The following is a 20,403-nucleotide window of genomic DNA, read 5'->3' on the forward strand; positions in this document are numbered from 1 at the left end:
CAGCTGTTCCATGACAGAATCTTGTAAGAAAGATAAATATAAAAGCAATCTAAGAAATAAATGATGAAATAAAATACTGTATCTTTGAGAGGCAGAGATCCATTAATGCTGGCAAGTGAGAGAAGTTGCACAGAAGAGGTCACTGAAGCAGCAGCTGAGGCGCAGCAGATGCTCTGAACCACTAGGGTCTTTTCTCTTGGCCCGCAAGGTAACAAGTCTCCTGGTTTTCCTCCCACTTCTCTGACGGTACCTTTCAATCTTCTTGAGCTTTCTTGCTGCTTAGTTTCCTGTTCTTAGGCATTTTCACCCTCTTACTCTCCTTGGGAATCTCATGTACAACTCTGATTCAATTTCTACTGAATAATATACATCCTGAGCCCAGATCTTCTCCAGTGAGCTCCATTCTTGGATAACCAATTACCCACTTAACATTTCCACTTGCAAGAATTTTCACAGGCATCTCAAACTACACTCTCCCCCAAAGAACATGTACCATCATCTCTCTTCTTCATCACTATCACAGCATCTCCCAGGAACAAAGCCAAGAGGTTGGGACTTCTCTTGATCCTTCTCTTTTACACATCCTTTACATCCAACTACCTACATATCCTTTTGTTGCTGTTGCTATTATTTTCCCCCAATTATCCTGAATCCCGTCTGTTTTCTCCATCCCTCTTGAGGGACTACTTAATAGGCCCCCTACTGGTTTCTGAGCTTCTACTTCAGCCCCACTAAACTGCATTCCCCACTTAACAAGTAATCTTTTAAAAGCAAATCTACCATTAATCTACTTAAAATTCTTTGATGGTTTCCCCATAAAGTCGAATTTTTTAGCATGCCCCCCAGATCAGTTCCTGGCCTGGTGCTCCATGTTCCAGTAGCACTTAAGTTCACGAAGTTCCTCCAAAGAACCCTATGCTTTTTATCCAAATCTTCAGAAGTATAATTCCTTTCCACCTGGAATACATTTCTCTTCTCATTCTACCACCCAACTTTTTCACCTGATTAACTCCTCAACATACATTAATTTTCTGCCTAACCATCACTTCCTCCAAGAAGTCTTCCCTGATTATTCTCTAAATCTACATTTAGGTGCTTGCTCTTCCTTTGTGTTAGTGTCCGACTCTTTTCGACCCCATGGACTGTAGCCCACCAGGCTCCTCGGTCCAGGGAATTCTTCAGGCAAGAATACTGGAGTGGGTAGCCAATCCCTTCTCTGGGGATCTTCCCAACCCAGGGATCAAACCTGGGTCTCCTACACTGGCAGGCAGATTCTCTACCATCTGAGCCACAAGGGAAGCCCTTCCTATGTGCTCCTGTAAAGCTCTGTACCCCCTGACAGGACTTACAGATCAAGGAATGAATGAATGATGCAGGGATGGGAGGAAGACACAGCATATGCCAAGGCCTGGTATTCGAAACACCAAGGTTTGTATATGGAATTGTGAGAACTTCTGTACAGCCAGGCAGCAGGGCTGGCAGAAAGACAGAAGTGATAGGAGATGAGACTTTAAGACTGAGGGGGCTTCCCTGGTAGGGAACCACTGGTGGCTCAGTGGTAAAGAATCTGCTTACCAGTGCAGGAGACCGGGGTTCCATCCCTGGTCTGGGAAGATCTCTCAGCGCTGTGTAGCAACTATTGAGCCTGTGCTCTAGAGCCTGAGCAGTGCTTCTGTTGAGCACATGTGCCGCAACTACTGAAGGCTGAGCACCCTAGAGCGCCTGCTCTGCAACACAAACCACCTCAAAGAGAAGCTTGCTCATTGCAATAGAGAGTAGCCTCCACTCACCACAACTGGAGAAAGTCTGTGCAGCAATGAAGACCCGGCACAACCAAAAAAAAAAGAAAAGGCAAAGCTGAGGCCCAGAGGATGGAGGTTTTGAACACTCTATTAAGGGATTCAACCTCTAAGCTGTGATAGGAAGCCCTGCAGGTTTTTAAAGTAAGGAAGCAATGAACATAGGGGAAACCTAACATAATCAAGTTTTCTCCCATTAAGGAACCACCAAGTTAGGCTTGGAGATAACGCCTAGCACTTAGAGGCGGAGAGGAAACCACTCACGGAAGTGATGGCACTCCGGAAGCAGTTCCTGGCACAGAAATCCAGAGATGGGAATACGGGGGTGGGGCAGAGGAGGGGTGGTGATTGTGCAGAGAACGTTTGTGGTGTAAGGAGGAAGCGAGTCACAGACAGAGGTCTGAGAAGTGACAGCTTTTTATCAGGTGGGAAAAGAGGGAGTTTCCCATGAAAGTGAAAGAGGCCCTTCAGAATGGTAAGGAGCTTATGAGCTAGGAGGAGTGTCCCTAAGAAAGGATCAGGGAGGGAGGGGTGGAATGTCCACATCCAACTTACTGGGCAGCACTCCGCACAGAGTAAGTGCTTAGCATTTGCTGACGTGCATGTAAGTCTGCATATAAGTCCCAGATTACTAAGTCACTCTCTTACTCCAGAAACTGTCACCTCGGGGAGATGGGGAGGATAAAAAGCACATCCACCCAAAACAGTTTTTTTTTTTAAATTAGATTTTAAAAAAAAAAAAAAAATCACACCCACTCCCCAATTCAAAGGATGCCAGGTGTGAATCCTTTTGAAAGGAGACCACAACATTTTCTTCATACAAATGATGACCCTCTACTTTTTCACATTGGGGGTTTTAACTATCCTCTGTCTTCAGAGAGAAGAGAAATGTTGTTTCTCATGTGGAAAGGTCATCTGCGTGGGTTCGAGTGGGGGACGCTGGTTCAAAGAATTGGGCAATGACAGACAAACGCTGATGGAGGAGATTGGGTGGGGGCGAGGGAAGGCAGACGCAAATACCCAGGAGCTGAAACGGGCACCTCTTGGAGGATCAACCAGCCGAGTGGCTGAACCAGATAACTCTTTCTGTGCTGGTGCTCAGTCGTGTCCGACTCTGACTCTGTGGACCACAGCCCACCAGGCTCCTCTGTCCATGGGATTTTCCCGGCAAGAATACTGGAGTGGGTTGCCATTTCCTCCTCCAGAGGATCTTCCCCAACCAGAGACTGAATCCATGTTTCCTGGATCTCCTGCACTGCAGGGAGACTTTTAATCTGCTAAGCCATCAGAGAAGCCCTGAATTCACAAATGCCCATTAGCCACATCATGATTCCCCACGTTAACATTTCCTTTCTTGAGCCACAGTGGAGTACCTATCTCCAAAATGCAGCCAAACCTCCAGGTCCTCTGGCGGCACTGCTTTCCTGGACAAAGATTTACGACACCAGAGGAGGAAAGAAAATGTTCTCCCTATGGGCCACTCCACCTCTCCCCGGCTCCTGGGTTGAGAACCGGCTCAGCAAGTACGCGTGTAGAGCCTCACATGTCTGTTGCAAAACAGACGAAAACATTGCTGCAAGATGACTTTGACAGATTAGCCTGAAAAGTGAAATACAGGTGACTTTTTAAGCATCATTGCTTATAAGGCTTGCTGTGCTTTGAAGCCATTTGTTTTTAAAAGGTCAACAAAGACAAATCGGTAGCAGTAAATTACTGTTTACACAATTCTGAAAACTTTATACACGGGCCTTAAAGTGTAGTTTTCAACACTTGGGTCAACAAGCCAATTGCCTCAATAGCTACGGGATCTCACAGAAACACCGAGTTAGCCCATTAGTAATAGAGCAAGGAGTTTGGGCTGTTTCTCCAAGAAAGGGCAAATAAATACCCATTATAACCATCATCCATCCTCCATCCCTAGACAGCCATGACTACAACGGCCACAAAGTCAATCACTCATTAATGGCTGGTTATTTGCAAAGCACAGAGATTAAACAGACCTCCAGTGTGAAAGAAATATACAATTTACACAGATGTGTGATGTAACACTAAGGCTGAGAGAAATAAGCACCAGAGGTCATATTGGCCGAGACTTAATCAGCAGAGAGAAACCACACAATAATATGAACAGAACTGTAATATAAAAAATGCTGGGGGACTCCCCCTGGGGGTCCAGTGATTGAGAATTCGCCTTCCAATGCAGGGGGCTCGGAACGATGCATGGTTGTGGAACTAAGATTCCACAAGCTGAGGGGCAACTAACCCCACCACAACTAACTACAGCCACAACTAGAGGAGCCCGCATGCTGCAACTAAAGAAAGCCGTGCACCTCAACAAAGAGTCCCTATGCCACAACAAAGACCCCGCCAGTGCACCCTCCCCCCCAAAAAAATTAAACTGTGATGGGGAAAAGGCCTATCCTGGTAGCCCAGTGGTAAAGGACCCACCTGCCAATGCAGGAGACTCGGGTTCAATCCCTGGGTCAGGGAGATGCCCTGGAGAAGGAAATGGCAACTCACTCCAGTATTCTTGCCTGGGAAATCCCATGGACATAGGAGTCTGGCGGGCTGCAGTCCCTGGGGTCACAAAGAGTCAGACATGACTTAGACACTGAACCATCACCACCGCCAGGGACTTTAAGAACATCATTGAGTTCAGGGATTTCCCTGGTGGTCCAGTGCCTAAGACTCCACATCCTCCCAATGCAGGGGGCCTGGGTTTGATCCCTGGTCAGGGAACTGCATCCCACACGCTGCACCTGAGGCTTCCTATGCTGCAACTAAGATCCCACATGCCATAACTAAAGATCCCACATGCCACAACTAAAGATCCCACGTGCCACAAGTGAAAACAAAAAAAAAAAGAGCCCACTTGCCACAACTAAATCCCAGTTTAGCCAAATAAATAAATATGGGGGGGGGGGGGGGGGGGAGAACATCACTGAGTTCAAATTCTCTGTACCCAGAACACTAAAATTAACAAAGGTGGGTCAAAAGAAAGGGAAGAAAATTACTATTTATTAAATACTGATTCAGTGCAGGTACTAAGTTTTAAAAAATACATTATCTCATGCAGTTCTCATTATATTATTTTACAGATGAAGGAAGTAAGAATTTGGAGAGGTTCAGTAAATTCCCATCATTACACATCTAGTTAGGGCTAGAAGTCAAGCCCAACTCTCAATGATTTCAAAATAAACTCACTTTCCCTTGAACTCAGGCTGCCTCTCCAGGTGAAAATTTAAGGGCAGAATCTCGGTGAGCCTGGAAGAAGTGTTCTACTCACCTGAGTCACTACTTTGAGCTGGCAACAGGAGAACAAAGAAGAAAAGTAACAATGATATTAAAAACTTTTCCAAGTGTCTTCCCATTTCATTCCATTCATTCCCTTAACTCCCAACTCTTCGTCCTTCACAAGAACACATATTTTCAAATGTTTTCTAGACAAATAAGGTATATTCTCTGCTCTCATTTATTAAATAGTCTCTGTCCCTTTGAATTTCAACACCTCCCTTCTTAAATTAAGGGTGATTTCATATCTCAGTTATCAAGTGTGGAGGGCATGTACATTTCTGCTGGATGTTAAAGATAACTTAAAAGGAGAACTGCTCCAGCTTCTAATGGCTGAGAGCTTAAGCTATGCAAAGGGTCACCACCTCACATGTGTGCAATGCTCTACAGACTGCAAAGTGATCCAGGGGCAGAGTGCACACGTCACGACCCCGAGAGCACGACAACAGCTCTAACTGTCTCAGGATGCACACCACTTCCAGCTTTCAATTTTAAAATTAATCTATCCCTTTCTGGTCAGCAGCTCATGAGTCATCCCTATCCCTTGCCATCCTTCCCTGTCTCCACCCCACCTTCCACACCCCAAGAGAAAAATACTGGCTTTGAAGACGTCCCTGGTGGTCCACTGGCTGGAACTCCATGCTCCCAATGCAGGAGGCCTGGGTTCAATTCCTGGTCAGGGAACTTGAGCCCATATGCTGCAACTAAGACCCAGCACAGCCAAATAAAATAAACATAAGCATTTGTTTTTAAAAGATTTTGGCTTTGGGCCTGCAGGAGAAAAGGATGCATGTTTCTCTGACTACTGGAGCCACGCTGAAGCCATCTCCCAGGAAGGTTTTATTTAGTACTCCTCTACAAAGTCAGAGGGTTTCCCAGGTGGCTCAGTGGTAAAGAATCCACCTGCCAAGCAGAAGATGCGGGTTCAATCCCTGGGTCGGGAAGATCCCCTGGAGAAGGAAGTGGCTGCCTACTCCCGTATTCTTGCCTGGGAAATCCCACGGACAGAGAAGCCTGGTGAGCTACAGTCCACTGGGCCACAAGAGTCGGATGCGACTTAGTGACTAAACAACAGTAAGGCCAGAAAAGAAAGTCAACAAAAAGGATTCCTGGCCCAAGCCTCAGTTTCAAACCAGAGCTCAGAAAGCATTTCCCTGCCACAGGCTTCTAGCAAGACAATGCAGAACAGACGGAGTCTGCTGTTGGCATCTGAACTCACAAAGCCGTGTCAAAGCATCTCCCACGTTCACACCATTCTACATCTTGGGGAAAGAAGTCCTTGAACGTTCTCTTATCTCTACTTGAAAACGGCTCAGCTGGAATGGAGCTCCTCTCTACCCCTCCAGCTGTGACCTCTGCTCCTTTCTCAAATCTTACAACTTGTTTAGAAGATATACTCAGAAGGTGATTACCAAACACTTGGGAAGTCAGTAAACACATTAGAATTCTTGGGTGCCCAGAGCCATACAGGTTCCACTCAGGTTACAAAGGGTCACTCTGGCCCCCCATCTATTTAAAATCTGGCTAAGGCTTGGACCGACTGCAACAAAGAAGCCAAGTGAAAAAACAGCAAGAGAGAGATAAGCTTGATGGGAAGCTGGGGACGCTGGAAAGAAAGTTTATTCGAAGGTGGACCTTCAGCTGCAGGGTTGAATTTAAAGAGCAGTTTCTAGGTCTTGGGTCCATAAAATGCTAGATTTCTCGTGCTAATAACACTGTTTTAATAGTATTGCTTTCAGTAAGAATGTGGAACATGAAATGTTCAAATACTGTAATTTTGGTTCAAAGTTTCGACCCAATGCCAAGCCTCGTACTACAGAAATGAAAGGAGTACTAACTTGAAACGAAAACTTGAAAACAGCAGCCTTTGGACTTTGGTGCAAAGTTCTAGGAATTTACTTCAAAACTGACCTCTTTCTGCCTTGCACGGGAGGAAGGCGTTTTTCTCTTGATGCTGGGTGGGAAAAGGAACAAAGGAGGGGTCTAAGCCCGCAGTCTCCCCCAGAGGAAAAGGGCTCAATAGTTTCTGCCCTGTTCCCCTTCTGGCAACAAAAATTAAGCTGGAGCCAAGACTTCAGTCTTCGACCTCACAGGGTACCTGCGGGGGGGCGGGGGACCCACCCCGGTGGAGCCATTTCTCCAGGATTTGCGAACCCTGGGTAACACAGGCTGCCTCTCTGTAGCCTTAACAAAGATCTCCAGTGCGAGCCGTCAAAATTCAAACGGAGAGCAGACCCACAGCTCTCCGTTAGGAAACCCTGTTTTCTTTTAATTAAAAAAAAAAATGTCGAGGTCACCCCTCAGCTTTGTTTACAAGTAATGAGTCCAGCAGCCCCCATTAATCACCCCTGGAGATTCTTTTACACTTTGATGTGAAAAGAGGCAGGGCCCATTGTGATGTCCACGACTCCAACTGCAGCCCTTTCACTTGCAAACGAAGCTCGGGCCCCCAGTAAGAACTGATTGTCAGAAAAAAATTCATTGCCTTTCCTACCAGTGATTTATCAGAGATGGGGAAAAGCGGTGGCTTTAAGACAACTTTCCGGAAAGGGTTCCCAGCACACCACTACTGCATTCCCAGCCTCCACTGGTTCTTTCTGCCCCACATGCCCACTTCTCAGAGCCTGGGAAAGGCAACTTTCTTCTCTTGAAGCCATCTCATCTGGGGGAACTTTCCTTCCCTCTCCTACAAGCTTTCCTGGGGGCCTGGGCTGTGTGTGTGTGCCCGGTCATGTCCAACTCTGCAACCCTGTGGACTGTAGCCCGCCAGGCTCCTCTGTCCCTGGGAGTCCCCAGGCAAGAATACTGGAGTGGGTTGCCATTTCCTCCTCCAGGGGATCTTCCTGACCCAAGGATCGAACCCATGTATCTTTCATCTCCTGCACTAGCAGGAGGGTTCTTTACCACTAGCGCCACCTGGGAAGCCCTTCCTGGGGGCGCCTAATGGTACTTAACCGGTCTGGTGTCTCCAGAACAACGCTGATACCAGCACCTGGGTTGGCCATAACAGACCCAAGACCATATCAATAATTAAGGCACAAGGCATCCATTTCCGCCATCTTTACCAGTCTCTTACATTAAAAGGAATTGAAAATTAAGGAAGTTTAAAAGGAAAGAGGATTTAAAGATTTAAAGATTTCTCGAAGAATCTGAGGTGGTAGTCAAAAAGAGGAAGGTTCACAGCAGAGCTAGGAAGATTTTTTTTTTTTCAAGTAAACTTTTAAAATTAGAATCTAACATGCATTGTATAAAGTGCTCAGCTCACACATGTTATTTTCACCAGGTGACATACCCCTGTAACTGGCATGCAGATCCAGTCATGGAAAAATAGCAGCACTCTTGGACTAGACAACTCTCTTGAGCAGAAAGACTTCTGTCAAATGTAAGTGAACTTTAGCGCTCACTCCATTCTACAGGAAATACCTGGGACAGAAGCACATAATTCTCAAACTCAGCACGAGAGACATAAGGAGACAGTACATTGTGGAGCAGCAGCCCTGGCCTCTACCCAAGAGATTTTGACAATGAAAATCTCCCCAGACACTGTCAAATGTGCCCCTACCCCCACCTCCAGGGAATAAAATTATTCCAGGTTGAGAACCACTGGTTTATAAGAACAAAAACACATTAACAGGAGCAGTCAGAGAAATCCACAAAGCAATGCAAACATTCAACTCGGTTTCCTTAGTCAATCCCCATCCCCACCCCCATCATCCCCACCAAATAAGCAGGGAAAATGCTCTAGGCTGACTTGACAAAGCCTAACACAGTATATGGGCTTCCCAGGAGGCTCAGCAGTCAAGAATCCACCCTCAATGCAGGAATGCAGGCGATGTGAGTTCAATCCCTGGGTTGGAAAGATCCCCTGGAGAAGGAAATGGCAACCTACTCCAGTATGCTTGCCTGGAGAATCCTATGGACAAAGGAACCTGGCAGGCTGTAAGTCATGGGGTAGGAAAGAGTCAGACATGACTGGGCGGACGCACGTGCATGTGCACCCACACACAACACAGTCAGCATTTTAGGGAACCCCTAGCAACTAAAAATCAACAACAATGCAGTATATGCACTTTGATTTGACTGAGTCAGGATGTAAACAACTTGAACAGACACTTTAAAACAATCTGAACAGTTTGGAGACGGGCTAATTAATAAATGAATCGAAAATCTAATTTTATTAGGTATGAGACTGACAGGCAATTATGTACGGAAAGAAATCCCCTTTAAAAAGGAGACACACATAAGGCAAAGCCAGAGTGAAAAAACAGATGTCTGGGATTGGCTTTAAATCACTTCAGCAAAGAACAAAAGAAAAAGGATACATTTTTTTTTTTTAAGTGCGGCAAAATATTGAGAAATGTTAAATCTGAGAAAGGCTATTTGAAAGTTAATGAAATATTCTACTGTCTGAATATTTCTACGATAAAATTTTTTCTTTCAAAGTGAAGGGAAAAGAGTGGAGGCAAGAAGTAGGATAAGATCTAAGTTAGGTTTTCATGCCTAGTCAGGGCCAATATTCTTTATTGCTGTTACGATGCACAAAATTTCTGTCTCTCTCTTGCCCCCTCATCCCATTTCCCTCCTTCCCAGTCTCCCTCTTTCTCTATTCCTTCAGACTGTCTCCCCCTTAACAAAAGGTCTGGGACCACCTCATGCTCTCAGTAGCTTTAGTTAAGACCTGCTCCCTTAACTATGTCTATTAACATCTTACCCATGTAAACACATACAATCCAATGTCTAAAATCACTTTAAACCCAACAACAACAAAAAGGTGACACTCTGCCTTACAGCTTAAGAAGAAAGCATTATCTGATGAAAAGCATCAAAACTTGTTGGTCAAAGGCAGAAATTGCCTAATAACATGTTAAATGTTATTTGGTAGAGAAAATTTTTCCACCAAAACAAACCAGTTGCACCAGCATTCCCTATAGCTTGATTCACACATTCAACTATTAATTTCTCCAAGCTTTTCCCTCCTCCAGTACAAGGAGCCAGATTACCATCTAATCTAACCACATTACAGGGTTATCATGAGACAGAAAACAAGACTCAGATTCTGAAATAATGTCCTCCAGGCTTCTGAAAAAGAGGAAACTGAAATATTCATCTTAATTCTGTTCCACAGATTCAAAAGGAGGCTGATGGCTCCTGCTTTAGAAGAAAAGGATTGTTATAACTGAAGCTTCCCCAAAAGAAAAAGGTTCTTCCCCAAATCAGGATAGTATAAAATTAGTATTCATACAAAGGTGGTATGAAAAGTGAAAAAGTGAAAGTGATAGTCACTCAGTCGCGTCCAACTCTTTGTGACCCCATGGAGCCTGCCACACTCCTCTGTCCATGGGATTCTCCAGGCAAGGATACTGGAGTGGGTTGCCAAGCCCTCCTCCAGGGAATCTTCCCAGCCCAGGGATGGAACCCACGTCTCTTATGTCTTGCATTGGCAGGCGCATTCTTGACCACTAGTGCCACTTGGGAAGCCCCATTCCTGGAGTAGCTCACAAAAGAATCCTTTCCAGCCAAAGAGCTGCCTCTAGACAAAGTCTTTCTCTTTTGAGGTAGAGTTGTGGAAGGTATTCATTCTCCTGAAACCCAGCTCCCTACTAGTATCACCAGAGCAAGAGAATTAATGATTTATGGAGGATTTTATCCTAGGCACTGGGATAAACACTTTACATACATTATTCTTGGTATCCTCATCTTAATGAGGCTTAAAAGTTGAGCAATTCAGCCAACATGTCAGAGATCTGAACACAAGTTACCCAGCCCTGGAGTCCCACACGCAAGTCCGTTACATCGCTTAGGCAACACAGAGTCAACTGGGCTTTTTTTTTTTTTAGATAAATTGTCCTCTTTATTTATTTACGGCTGTGCTGGGTCTTCACGTCTGCTCGGGCTTTTCCTCCGTTCGCAGAGAGCAGGGGCTACTCTCTAGCTGCAATGCACTGGCGTCTCCTGCGGCAGAGCATGGTCTGCAGGGTTCGTGAGCTTCAGTCGTTGCAGCACGTGAGCTCAGCAGCGTGGCTCCCAGGCTCTAGAACACAGGCTCAATAGCTGCAGGGCAGGAGCTAAGTTACTGCCTGGCACGTGGGATCTTCCCGCACCAGGGATCAAATCCGTGTCTTCTGCATTGGCAGGCGGATTCTTTACCCGCGAGCCACCAGGGAAGCCCCCCAGCTGGATTCTACTGGTGAAATTACTCAATACGTCTACAGTTGAGTCTCCTCCCCCCGCCCGCCACACACCCACTCACCACCAAATTTAACTGTCCGTTTGAGAAATAACTAATTCTGAAAAAAGATTTCCTCAGGCCTGAGATAAGTCTGAAACCAAAGTCTTTCAAACCCATCAAAGCGAACGACTCCTCTTAAACTATATACGACCATGACACACAGCAAACAACCATTTTCTAAAATAAAGGGAAACCATGCGTTCTGTATAAGAAACATTATTGCGCTTGTAAATCAGGCCTAAAACAACTTGCTGGGGAAACACAGGAAATTTCACAATTCCAGGTGTGGATTATTTACAATGCCCAGGCCAATCACAGTTTCAGGAAAACACAGCTTAGAGCCATTAATCTCTCTAGTGAGCATCTGGAAGGCAGGCCCCTGATTTACTCACACAAAGAAAATCTGTCCATATAATAGGTGTTAATCAGCTTAACACCTTGTAGCTTCCTCACTAATTGAGGGCTCCCCTCAATTAGGAGAGGTAAACATTATTTCAGACTCTCCTGGGGAAGGAGAGTGTGCAGGAGTATAGCATTATGGTTCAGGGTTCACAAAATGCAATCACTCAAATCTTTCCCCCAACCTGACAAGCATATCAGCAGATTTCCTAACACACACTGAAGGGAAAGAAGGGGCAGTCACATAGCAAAGGGGCATGTTCTCTCTTTCAACAAGGAGAAAGAAAAGTAATTTGAAACTCCAGGAAAAATAAAAACACCATCCAAAGATGAGGCAATTTAAAATGTGGCATGAATTTGAGCAATTCACTCAGCTTTAAGTGTTCACTTGTCCTGATCAATATGAAATGTCTCAAGTGGTACTTGGGTTGATTTTGAACCCACAGAGAAGAAATAAAACCCTAAATGCTATTTTGCTTCCCAATCAAAATAGTGTAAATAGTGCTTCTTGGTTTTTCAGCTTTTTTTTTTTATTAAAAGACAAAGCTCACAGAGGCACAGATGCTTATAAAATGTGCTGTCGACCTGGACAATTTAAAACTAAAAGCAGGGGACTTCTCTGGTGGTCCAGTGGTTAAGAATTCACTTGCCAGTACAGGGGACATGGGTTCGATCCCTAGTTTGGGAAGATCCCACGTGCCTCGGAGCAACTAAGCCCATGTACCACATCTACTGAGCCTGTGGGCCCTGGAACCCAGGCTCCGCAACGAGAAGCCAGGCACAGTGAGAAGCCCGAACACCACCAGAGAGTAGCCTCTGCTCGCCACAACTAGGGAAAGTTCTTGCACGGCAGCAATGACCCAGCGCCACCAAAAAGAACAATAATTAATTTTTTAAAAATACTAAAAGCAGAGCTAACAGTTGGAAGGTACAGCAGAGAAAAGTGGAAAAGGGTAAGGATAATTATGCTATCAGATTAGACAATGAAAAGTTGATGGAAATTTAGAAAATTTTAATATTGATTATATAGTAAAATATAGTACAGTAATTTAAAATACCTTATGATAAAGGCATACAAAGATATGTAAGTTTGTGAAATAAAAGAAAAATAACAAGCATCTTTTTGCCTGTTCATACTATTCATGGGGTTCCTGCAGCAAGAATACTGGAGTGGTTTTCACTAGTGGACCACGTATTGTCAAAACTCTCCACCATGACCTGTCCGTCTTGGGTGGTCCTGCAGGGCATGGCTCATAGTTTCACTGACTTACACGAGTCCCTTCACCAGACAAGGCTGTGATCCATGAAGACTGGTATGCTACAGTCCATGGGGTTGCAAAGACTCAGATATGACTTTAGCGGCTGATTGACAATAACATAAACATCAAAACTGAATAGACACCAAAAAGAGTATACTACTTGATTATTTTAAATAAAAATCAAAAGCAGGCAAGACAAACCCACAGTGTTAGACGTCGGAATAGTGGTAGGCTTTGAGAGAGACAGTAGCTAAGAGCAGACAGGAGGGGCTCCTGGGGAGCTGGTATTGTTGTTGCTTGATCGGTTACACAAGTGTGTTCACTTTGTGAAAATGCATTGAACTGTGCTAACAGTGTCAGCCCTTTTCAGTTTGTTACACTCCAATAACAATTTTTAGAAAGAACAAAAAGGGGAGGGGAAGGAAGGGGAGGAGAAATGTAAGTACATCAGATTGAGTAGTGTCAAATGTTGATAAGTGTGGGAGCCAGGGGAATAAGCTTATTTGTAAGAACTAAAACAAATATTGTCTTTACACATGACATTAATATTCTGGCCATGCTGATGACTTCTGGTAGCCCTGAGCAGAATAAGGATTCACACTCAGACTTCTATTTAGTTTGCACAATTATACCTGCCTACTCAATACACATCTGTTTCCGTTAAAATATGTGCTAGTCCTGGACCAGTTCCACATGAATTTGGTTTTTTTAGGGGGGACTAACATGACAAAACATTTAAACAAGTGAGATATTTGGGATATACTAAAAACAGAGCACTATTTAGGATTTCCTCTATCCTACTACTTGTACTATGTGTTAAAAGGACCACATCAGGGAGTTCAAAAGCTGAAAAGACAAATGTAACAAATAGTAACAACAGCTCTGTAATTGCTAGAATGTTACTATAAAGGGCAATTAGCTAGTCTAACAATCAGCAACAACAGAAAACAAACCTAAATAATAGAGTACAAAATATCTTTTTAAATCTTGCCACTGATGATACTGTTCAGTATTATAATTATTATAAACTATGATTCTTCTTCCAGAAATTACTCTGGATACAGTGTGAATAATCAGAAATAGCTGAAAAATCATACCTCAAAAAAACAGAATAGAAATTTAAAATTTCTTCACCCTGATACCTTTTTCATTAACCTGATATTTAGATTCCTTTGTAGAAAGACCTAGTTTTAATATTCTATAGAATTCAACTCTTAATTGATTAATTCAAACTCCAATCAAGATGCCAAGAATTTTTCTAGAAAATGACAAATGACTTCAGAGTACATGTGGAAATGCAATCAGATGTGACTAGCTCTAAAAATTCTAAAAATGAAAAGTATTGACTGAGAATCTGCCTAAATATTAAAATCTATAAAAATGCACTGAAATAGTACAGCACCGTTGGCAGAAGGGACAACTGGTGGCATAAGAGTCCAACAATAGACTCGAGAATGTGATGGATTTTGGACATGGCATTCAAATCAGTAAAGATGGATGATTTAATCAATTATGTTGGAACAACTGGTCAGCCTTTTGCTTAAAAAAAGGCTAACATCCCCCAGACTTTTTCATTTTCCTATTAATATGGAAATTTACAACACACACTTTACACTAAAATCAATTACAGATGGATCAAAACACTAAAAAGTCAAGGATCTAAAATGGGCAGCAAATGAAGAGGGCAAAGCAGCTAACTCGTCCGTGAAGCCAGCTGTGTGGGAATTGCAGCGAACTAAAAAGCATCCGTGCTTCCCCAGTTTTTCGTTCTTTCTTTTTAAACATCAAGTCTCCCTGGGGCAAGCTGACAGAGCAGATGTCTGTCTGCAAGAGGAAATCGGGTGGGAGTTTGGGAGTTCTGGCTGGGGAGAACTAAGTCTCAGCACACCTGAAAAGTAATGGCACACCACTTGAGAAGTTTTGAATTAGAAAGCTCATGTCTTCTCAAAAAGAGCAGGAGCTAGTTACTCGATTCCATCTGAGGGGTGCTCTATGGCAATACAAACCCAGTGCTGTTAAATTTTTTAAGAGAAGATGGAAGTCTAGATCGTTATGTAAAAATCACTGGCAGATATATACATATATCTATATAGAGAGATATTTAGGACACTGTGAGAGGCCAAACAAAACCCATCTGTTGGCCAGACCTGCCCCACAGGCTACCAGCTTACAAGTTCTGATTTAAATGCAAAAAAATGAAACCTTTCAAGTGCCAGCAGAAAACACATGACATTATTGTCTCAATTGTGGAACAGGAAAGACCTTCCGAAGCACAATCAAAACCAGAATCCATAGAAGACCAAGACATTTAACTGCGTAACAATTTAAAACTTATGTGTAACTGAACATAACGAATAAGCCTTAAAAAAAAAAAGAAAGGATGATAACAGTTTCCCCTCTGGCTCTAGCAGCACGTGGACTGTGGCAGCCTGGGCCACATGCCCTCCTCTGGGGGGGAGGAGAGGGCGCCAGATTTAACACCAGGACCACTGGGACCGCCCGCAGTACTGGAAGAGCTTTCTAAATGAGCCAGAAAGGAGGAGGATGTAGGAGAGCACCAGAAAGGTCCAGAATCACAGTCCCCATCATCCAATACTCAAGAAATATTAACTGAGTATGTTTCAGTCTACATGTCTCCTACTTTCATAGGTATTTGAATATCTAATAGTATAAATAACTGATCAGGGATATTAAGACTTCCTTCTGAATAGCAAATTGGTTATTCTTAATAACTGCTTCAGAATATAAATACACTGCTCGCAAGGAACCCTCATCATACACTATATGCAAGAAGGCAGTCAACTATGTGTGCAGAGTTGGAAGGAGAGATGTGATAGTTAACTATATCTGACAGAATTCCCTCTTCCAAGCCTCTCACAACAAGGCCGATTTCCTTGTGTTTCGGCACAAGCCAAACAGGTGCACATTTTCCCAAATCAGTGTGACCCGGGCCAGTTCCTCGAACACAGAATTAGGATGCTTGATCTAATATCACATCCACATGTTGAAGAAATGAGTTACAAGATTCAGAGAGTACTAGATTTAAAGAAAATATGTAGCCAGCCTAACAGGTTTGATTTCATCCAGAGAAGACAGAAATTTTCACACCTTTTCCTGCACCAGAGAATCCATAAGTCACATAAATAAAAAGGACCAACCTTATTCTTTGAAAAATTGATTATAAAATTCAACATCAAGGTATCTTTGCATCATGGACTTCATGGTTACCTGTTGCTGCCGCTGTTGACTCTTTCCGTAAACGCCATTGCTGCCAACTACTGGAAAGCGATGAGTCTGCTCATCTGAAAAAGAAACAGTAGCCTGTGAACATCAGCACATAAATAACTAAACTAACTGGTACACCTGAACCAGAAGGCATCTTACTAGACACAGAACTCAAAGCTCTCATTTGAATAATAGACATCGAACAATATTCATATTGAATAATAATTTCAATAATCGCATTGAATAACAGTTGTTCTTCACCAACTCTCAAAACTGTGTGAACACACTGACCGGCATATACCAAAGACCAAATGCACTTTAAGCCTGAAAACAATTTCAGCCAGGAAAAAAAAAAATGTGCACATGTATGTTTATCACGAGGAGGGAGAAAGGAAATAACACTTCCCCAGTGTCTAGTTTGTGCCAAGCCTTTAAAAATGACATTCCATGTAAACATTACAATACACTTGCAAGGTACATACTAAAATCCTCATATACTAAATAGCCCATTTTATATATAAGAAAAGTGAAACTCAGTTTTAAGTAATTTGCCTAAGGTAATAGGTTGTGTCAACAATCTCACTAGAATCAAAAGGGGGAAAGGTAAAAGTATGGACAAGAAAGAAAAGTTGATTTTCAAGGCTAAATACAAGTGAGCCCAGTAAAAGCCAATCTTGAGATTTTACTTCCACTCATAAAAGGCACTTAACCCCAAAGCAATTCTGGAGAGTTCTCTTGAAACAGTACTGGTTTAAAAAAAAAAAGCTGTTATCCAACCTGGGCAGACTGGCCTTGGTACCTATCTTGTATATCTCTTCTTAGAAACAACCTTTCTCTCAGTGTCTAACACCATCACCAGCTGGTTCCTTTTCCCTTTCTTGTCTGTATTTGTAAATTTACTGCTCTTATCCTAACTTGCTTTAAATAGTTTCAATTTTTTTTCAAACATCCTTAAGGCAAAAAGGCTTTGTTACTAAATTATCTTAGTACCAATTTAACAAACTATCTGATACAAATGGAAATAAATACAGATATTAAGTTTGTAACAATTTTTAGAGTGCCTGCTACTTTAAGAGTTTAACTGTCACACTTTCTGCCTGAGGCTGAAGAAACACTGGAACAGAGCCCTTCAGCTCAACTCTTTTATCTGACTTTTAGGTCTTTTATCTCCCCTCTCCAGGACTACAAGCTTTCCTTATTAGTAGATAACCATTTGTCAGTCTATCTCCTCCCCCAGAAAGAATGCAACATGGATGCTACAAACATTCTAATCAGACTCACCTCAGTAGAGCTCTAAAATTTTCAAGGTCAAACATGCTTTGGAGTAGGACACTCCTTCAGCTGGCTATAGTGGCCCTAGGCAAGTTTTCTAAATTCTCCAAATCAAATCCCCATCACCACCCCCTTTAAAGAAAGTAAGTGAAGCTGCTCAGTTGTGTCCGACTCTTTTGAGACCCAGTGGACTGTAGCCCACCAGGCTCCTCTGTCCATGGGATTCTCCAGGCAAGAATACTGGAATGGGTTGCCATTTCCTTCTCCAGGGGATCTTCCCGACCCAGGGATCAAACCCGGGTTTCCCACATTACAGGCATATGCTTTACCCTCTGAGCCACCAGGGAAGTCTCCCTCTTTACTCTCTCTCTCTCGGGTATACTTTGGGTGGAAGGAGGGGAAAGTATCCAGGCTTGTGGGATACCAGTTCCCCGAGCAGGTATTGAACCTGTGCCTTCGGCAATGAAAACAAGAGTCATAACCACTGGACCATCGTCCTCAAACACACACTTTTGTTTCTCTTTCCTCCTTTCTCTTTCTCTACCCTCCTTTCCCTCTCCCTTCCCCCACCTCCCCTCTCTCTTTCTCAACATAAAGAGCTAGTTCAGTTCAAGTTCAGTAGCTCAGTCATGTCTGACTCTTTGTGACTCCATGAACCACAGCACACCAGGCCTCCCTGTCCATCACCAACTCCTGGAGTTTACTCAAACTCATGTCCATCAAGTCGGTGATGCCATCCAGCCATCTCATCCTCTGTCATCCCCTTCTCCTCCTGCCCCCAATCCCTCCCAGCATCAGGGTCTTTTCCAATGAGTCAACTCTTCGCATGAGGTGGCCAAAATATTGGAATTTCAGCTTCAGCATCAGTCCTTCCAATGAACACCCAGGACTGATCTCCTTTAGGATGGACTGGTTGGATCTCCTTGCAGTCCAAGGGACTCTCAAGAGTTTTCTCCAACACCATAGTTCAAAAGCATCAATTCTTCAGCACTCAGCCTTCTTCACAGTCCAACTCTCACATCCATACTTGACCAATGGAAAAACCATAGCCTTGACTAGACGGACCTTTGTTGGCAAAGTAATGTCTCTGCTTTTTAATATGCTATCTAGGTTGGTCATAACTTTCTTTCCAAGGAGTAAGCGTCTTTTAATTTCATGGCTGGAATCACCATCTGCAGTGATTTTGGAGCCCCCAAAAATAAAGTCTGACACTGTTTCCACTGTTTCCCCATCTATTTGCCATGAAGTGATGGGACCAGATGCCATAATCTTAGTTTTCTGAATGTTGAGCTTTAAGCCAACTTTTTCACTCTCCTCTCTCACTTTCATCAAGAGGCTTTTTAGTTCCTCTTCACTATCTGCCATAAGGGTCGTGTCATCTGCATATCTGAGCTAGTAGTCCACAGCAAATAATCAACAAAACAGTAGGCATTGTTTTGGCATTAATCTTCCTAACACTGTGAAGGCTTCTCAAGAGTCCATGATATAGAGAAAGAAAGTGAAGTTGCTCAGTCATGTCGTGACTTTTTGTGACCCCCATGGACTGTAGCCTACCAGGCTCCTTTGTCCGTCCATGGGATTTTGCAGGCAAGAGTACTGGAGTGGGTGGCCATTTCCTTCTCCAGGGAATCTTCCTGACTCAGGGATCGAACCCGGGTCTCCTGCATTGTAGGCAGCTGCTTTTACTGCCTGAGCCACCAGGGGAGTCGGAATAGAGTCCATGATGGTTGTCCCCAAAACAGTCCTCCCAGTGAAGATGCCCCACCTGCTAGCTGCTCAATAGCCAAGAGCACCCACCCCAGGGCTGACTGCTGCAGAGAGGAGGAGGTGGGGAGCTAGGCTATTGAGGGAGTCTCACCTGACAAAGAGGTTCTGAGTTTCCTTGCTTGTTCATTTACTCACTGGGCCAACAACAACAAAAAATTTTTATTTTTTTTTTAAGATTTTTGGGGTGTGGACCATTTTTTAAAGTCTTTATTGAATTCGTTACCATGTTGCTTCTGTTTTATATTTTGGTTTCTTGGCCGAGGGGCATGTGGGTCCAAACCCCCTGCATTGAAAGTTGAAGACCCTAACCCTGGACCACCAGGGAAGCCCCCTGAGCCAACAAATATTTCCTGGGCCTCACGGTAAGAAGCGGAGAGTGAAGGAAATGGGCACTGAGCTTACCAACTACAGAAGGTGAGCAAAGATGAAGCATTCTATACAGATGTTCCACTGTTTTTGAAAAAGTGTCATAGAAAAAAAACAAAGCGAGAGGTGTAGAGGGCCAGAGCGGAAACGAGGTAAGGTGTTGCAATTTTATATCGAGTGGTCAGAGAAGGAAACATTTCAGCAAGGGCTTAAAGGAAGTGAGGAGCAAGCCACGCTGAGCTGTAGTAAAAGATGGCCTAGCTGTCAGGGTGATGAGGTGTCAGGGTTCACGTTCCTCAATGGTAATAAATGGACCACCCCAGTGGGAGATGCTGAGTGGGGGAAAGCGGGGTGGCGGTGGTGGGGACAGGGAGGTCTATGAGCAATCTCCGTGCCTTCCACTCAGTTTTGCTATGAACTCAACTGCTATAAAGAAATAAATAAAGCCTTTTTTTAATGGTCCTAGTGGAGAAGGAAATGGCAATCCACTCCAGCAGTCTTGCCTGAGAGATCCCACACAGAGGAGCTGGGTAGGCTACAGTCCATGGGGTCGCAAAGAGTCAGACATGACTGAGCAACCAAATCAAACAAAATCATCCTAGGAACTTTGAAACGTCTAAGACAGAAGGAATCAGCTGAATTCTGGGTCTCAAGACTGGTTTCTTAGGCAGGTGAGTGAAGTACAAAATGAAAGAGGCATTCTCTGAGTGATCTGGCCCTAGGCACAACTCGGGACTTGTGTGTACAACTCAGACTCATAACCTCAGTCTGAGCATGGACATCAAACATGGTGGCT

The 20,403-nt window shown here is 43.8% G+C and overlaps 1 protein-coding gene across 6 annotated transcripts in view; it reads right to left on the reverse strand.

The window, feature by feature from the left end:
• Positions 1-20,403, reverse strand: part of AFF1 (ALF transcription elongation factor 1) — a 198,645-nt gene that overhangs the window by 168,076 nt on the left and 10,166 nt on the right. For all 6 annotated transcript variants that reach the window (XM_070458165.1, XM_070458170.1, XM_070458169.1 and 3 more), the window contains one exon: positions 16,206-16,279. In XM_070458165.1, coding sequence (XP_070314266.1) covers positions 16,206-16,243 — 38 coding nt within the window. In that variant the 5' untranslated portion in view covers positions 16,244-16,279. Of the gene's footprint in view, positions 1-16,205; positions 16,280-20,403 lie in introns of those variants that run through there.

Source organism: Odocoileus virginianus, chromosome 29 (assembly GCF_023699985.2).
Source record: "Odocoileus virginianus isolate 20LAN1187 ecotype Illinois chromosome 29, Ovbor_1.2, whole genome shotgun sequence".
NCBI classification, from domain to species: domain Eukaryota; kingdom Metazoa; phylum Chordata; class Mammalia; order Artiodactyla; family Cervidae; genus Odocoileus; species Odocoileus virginianus.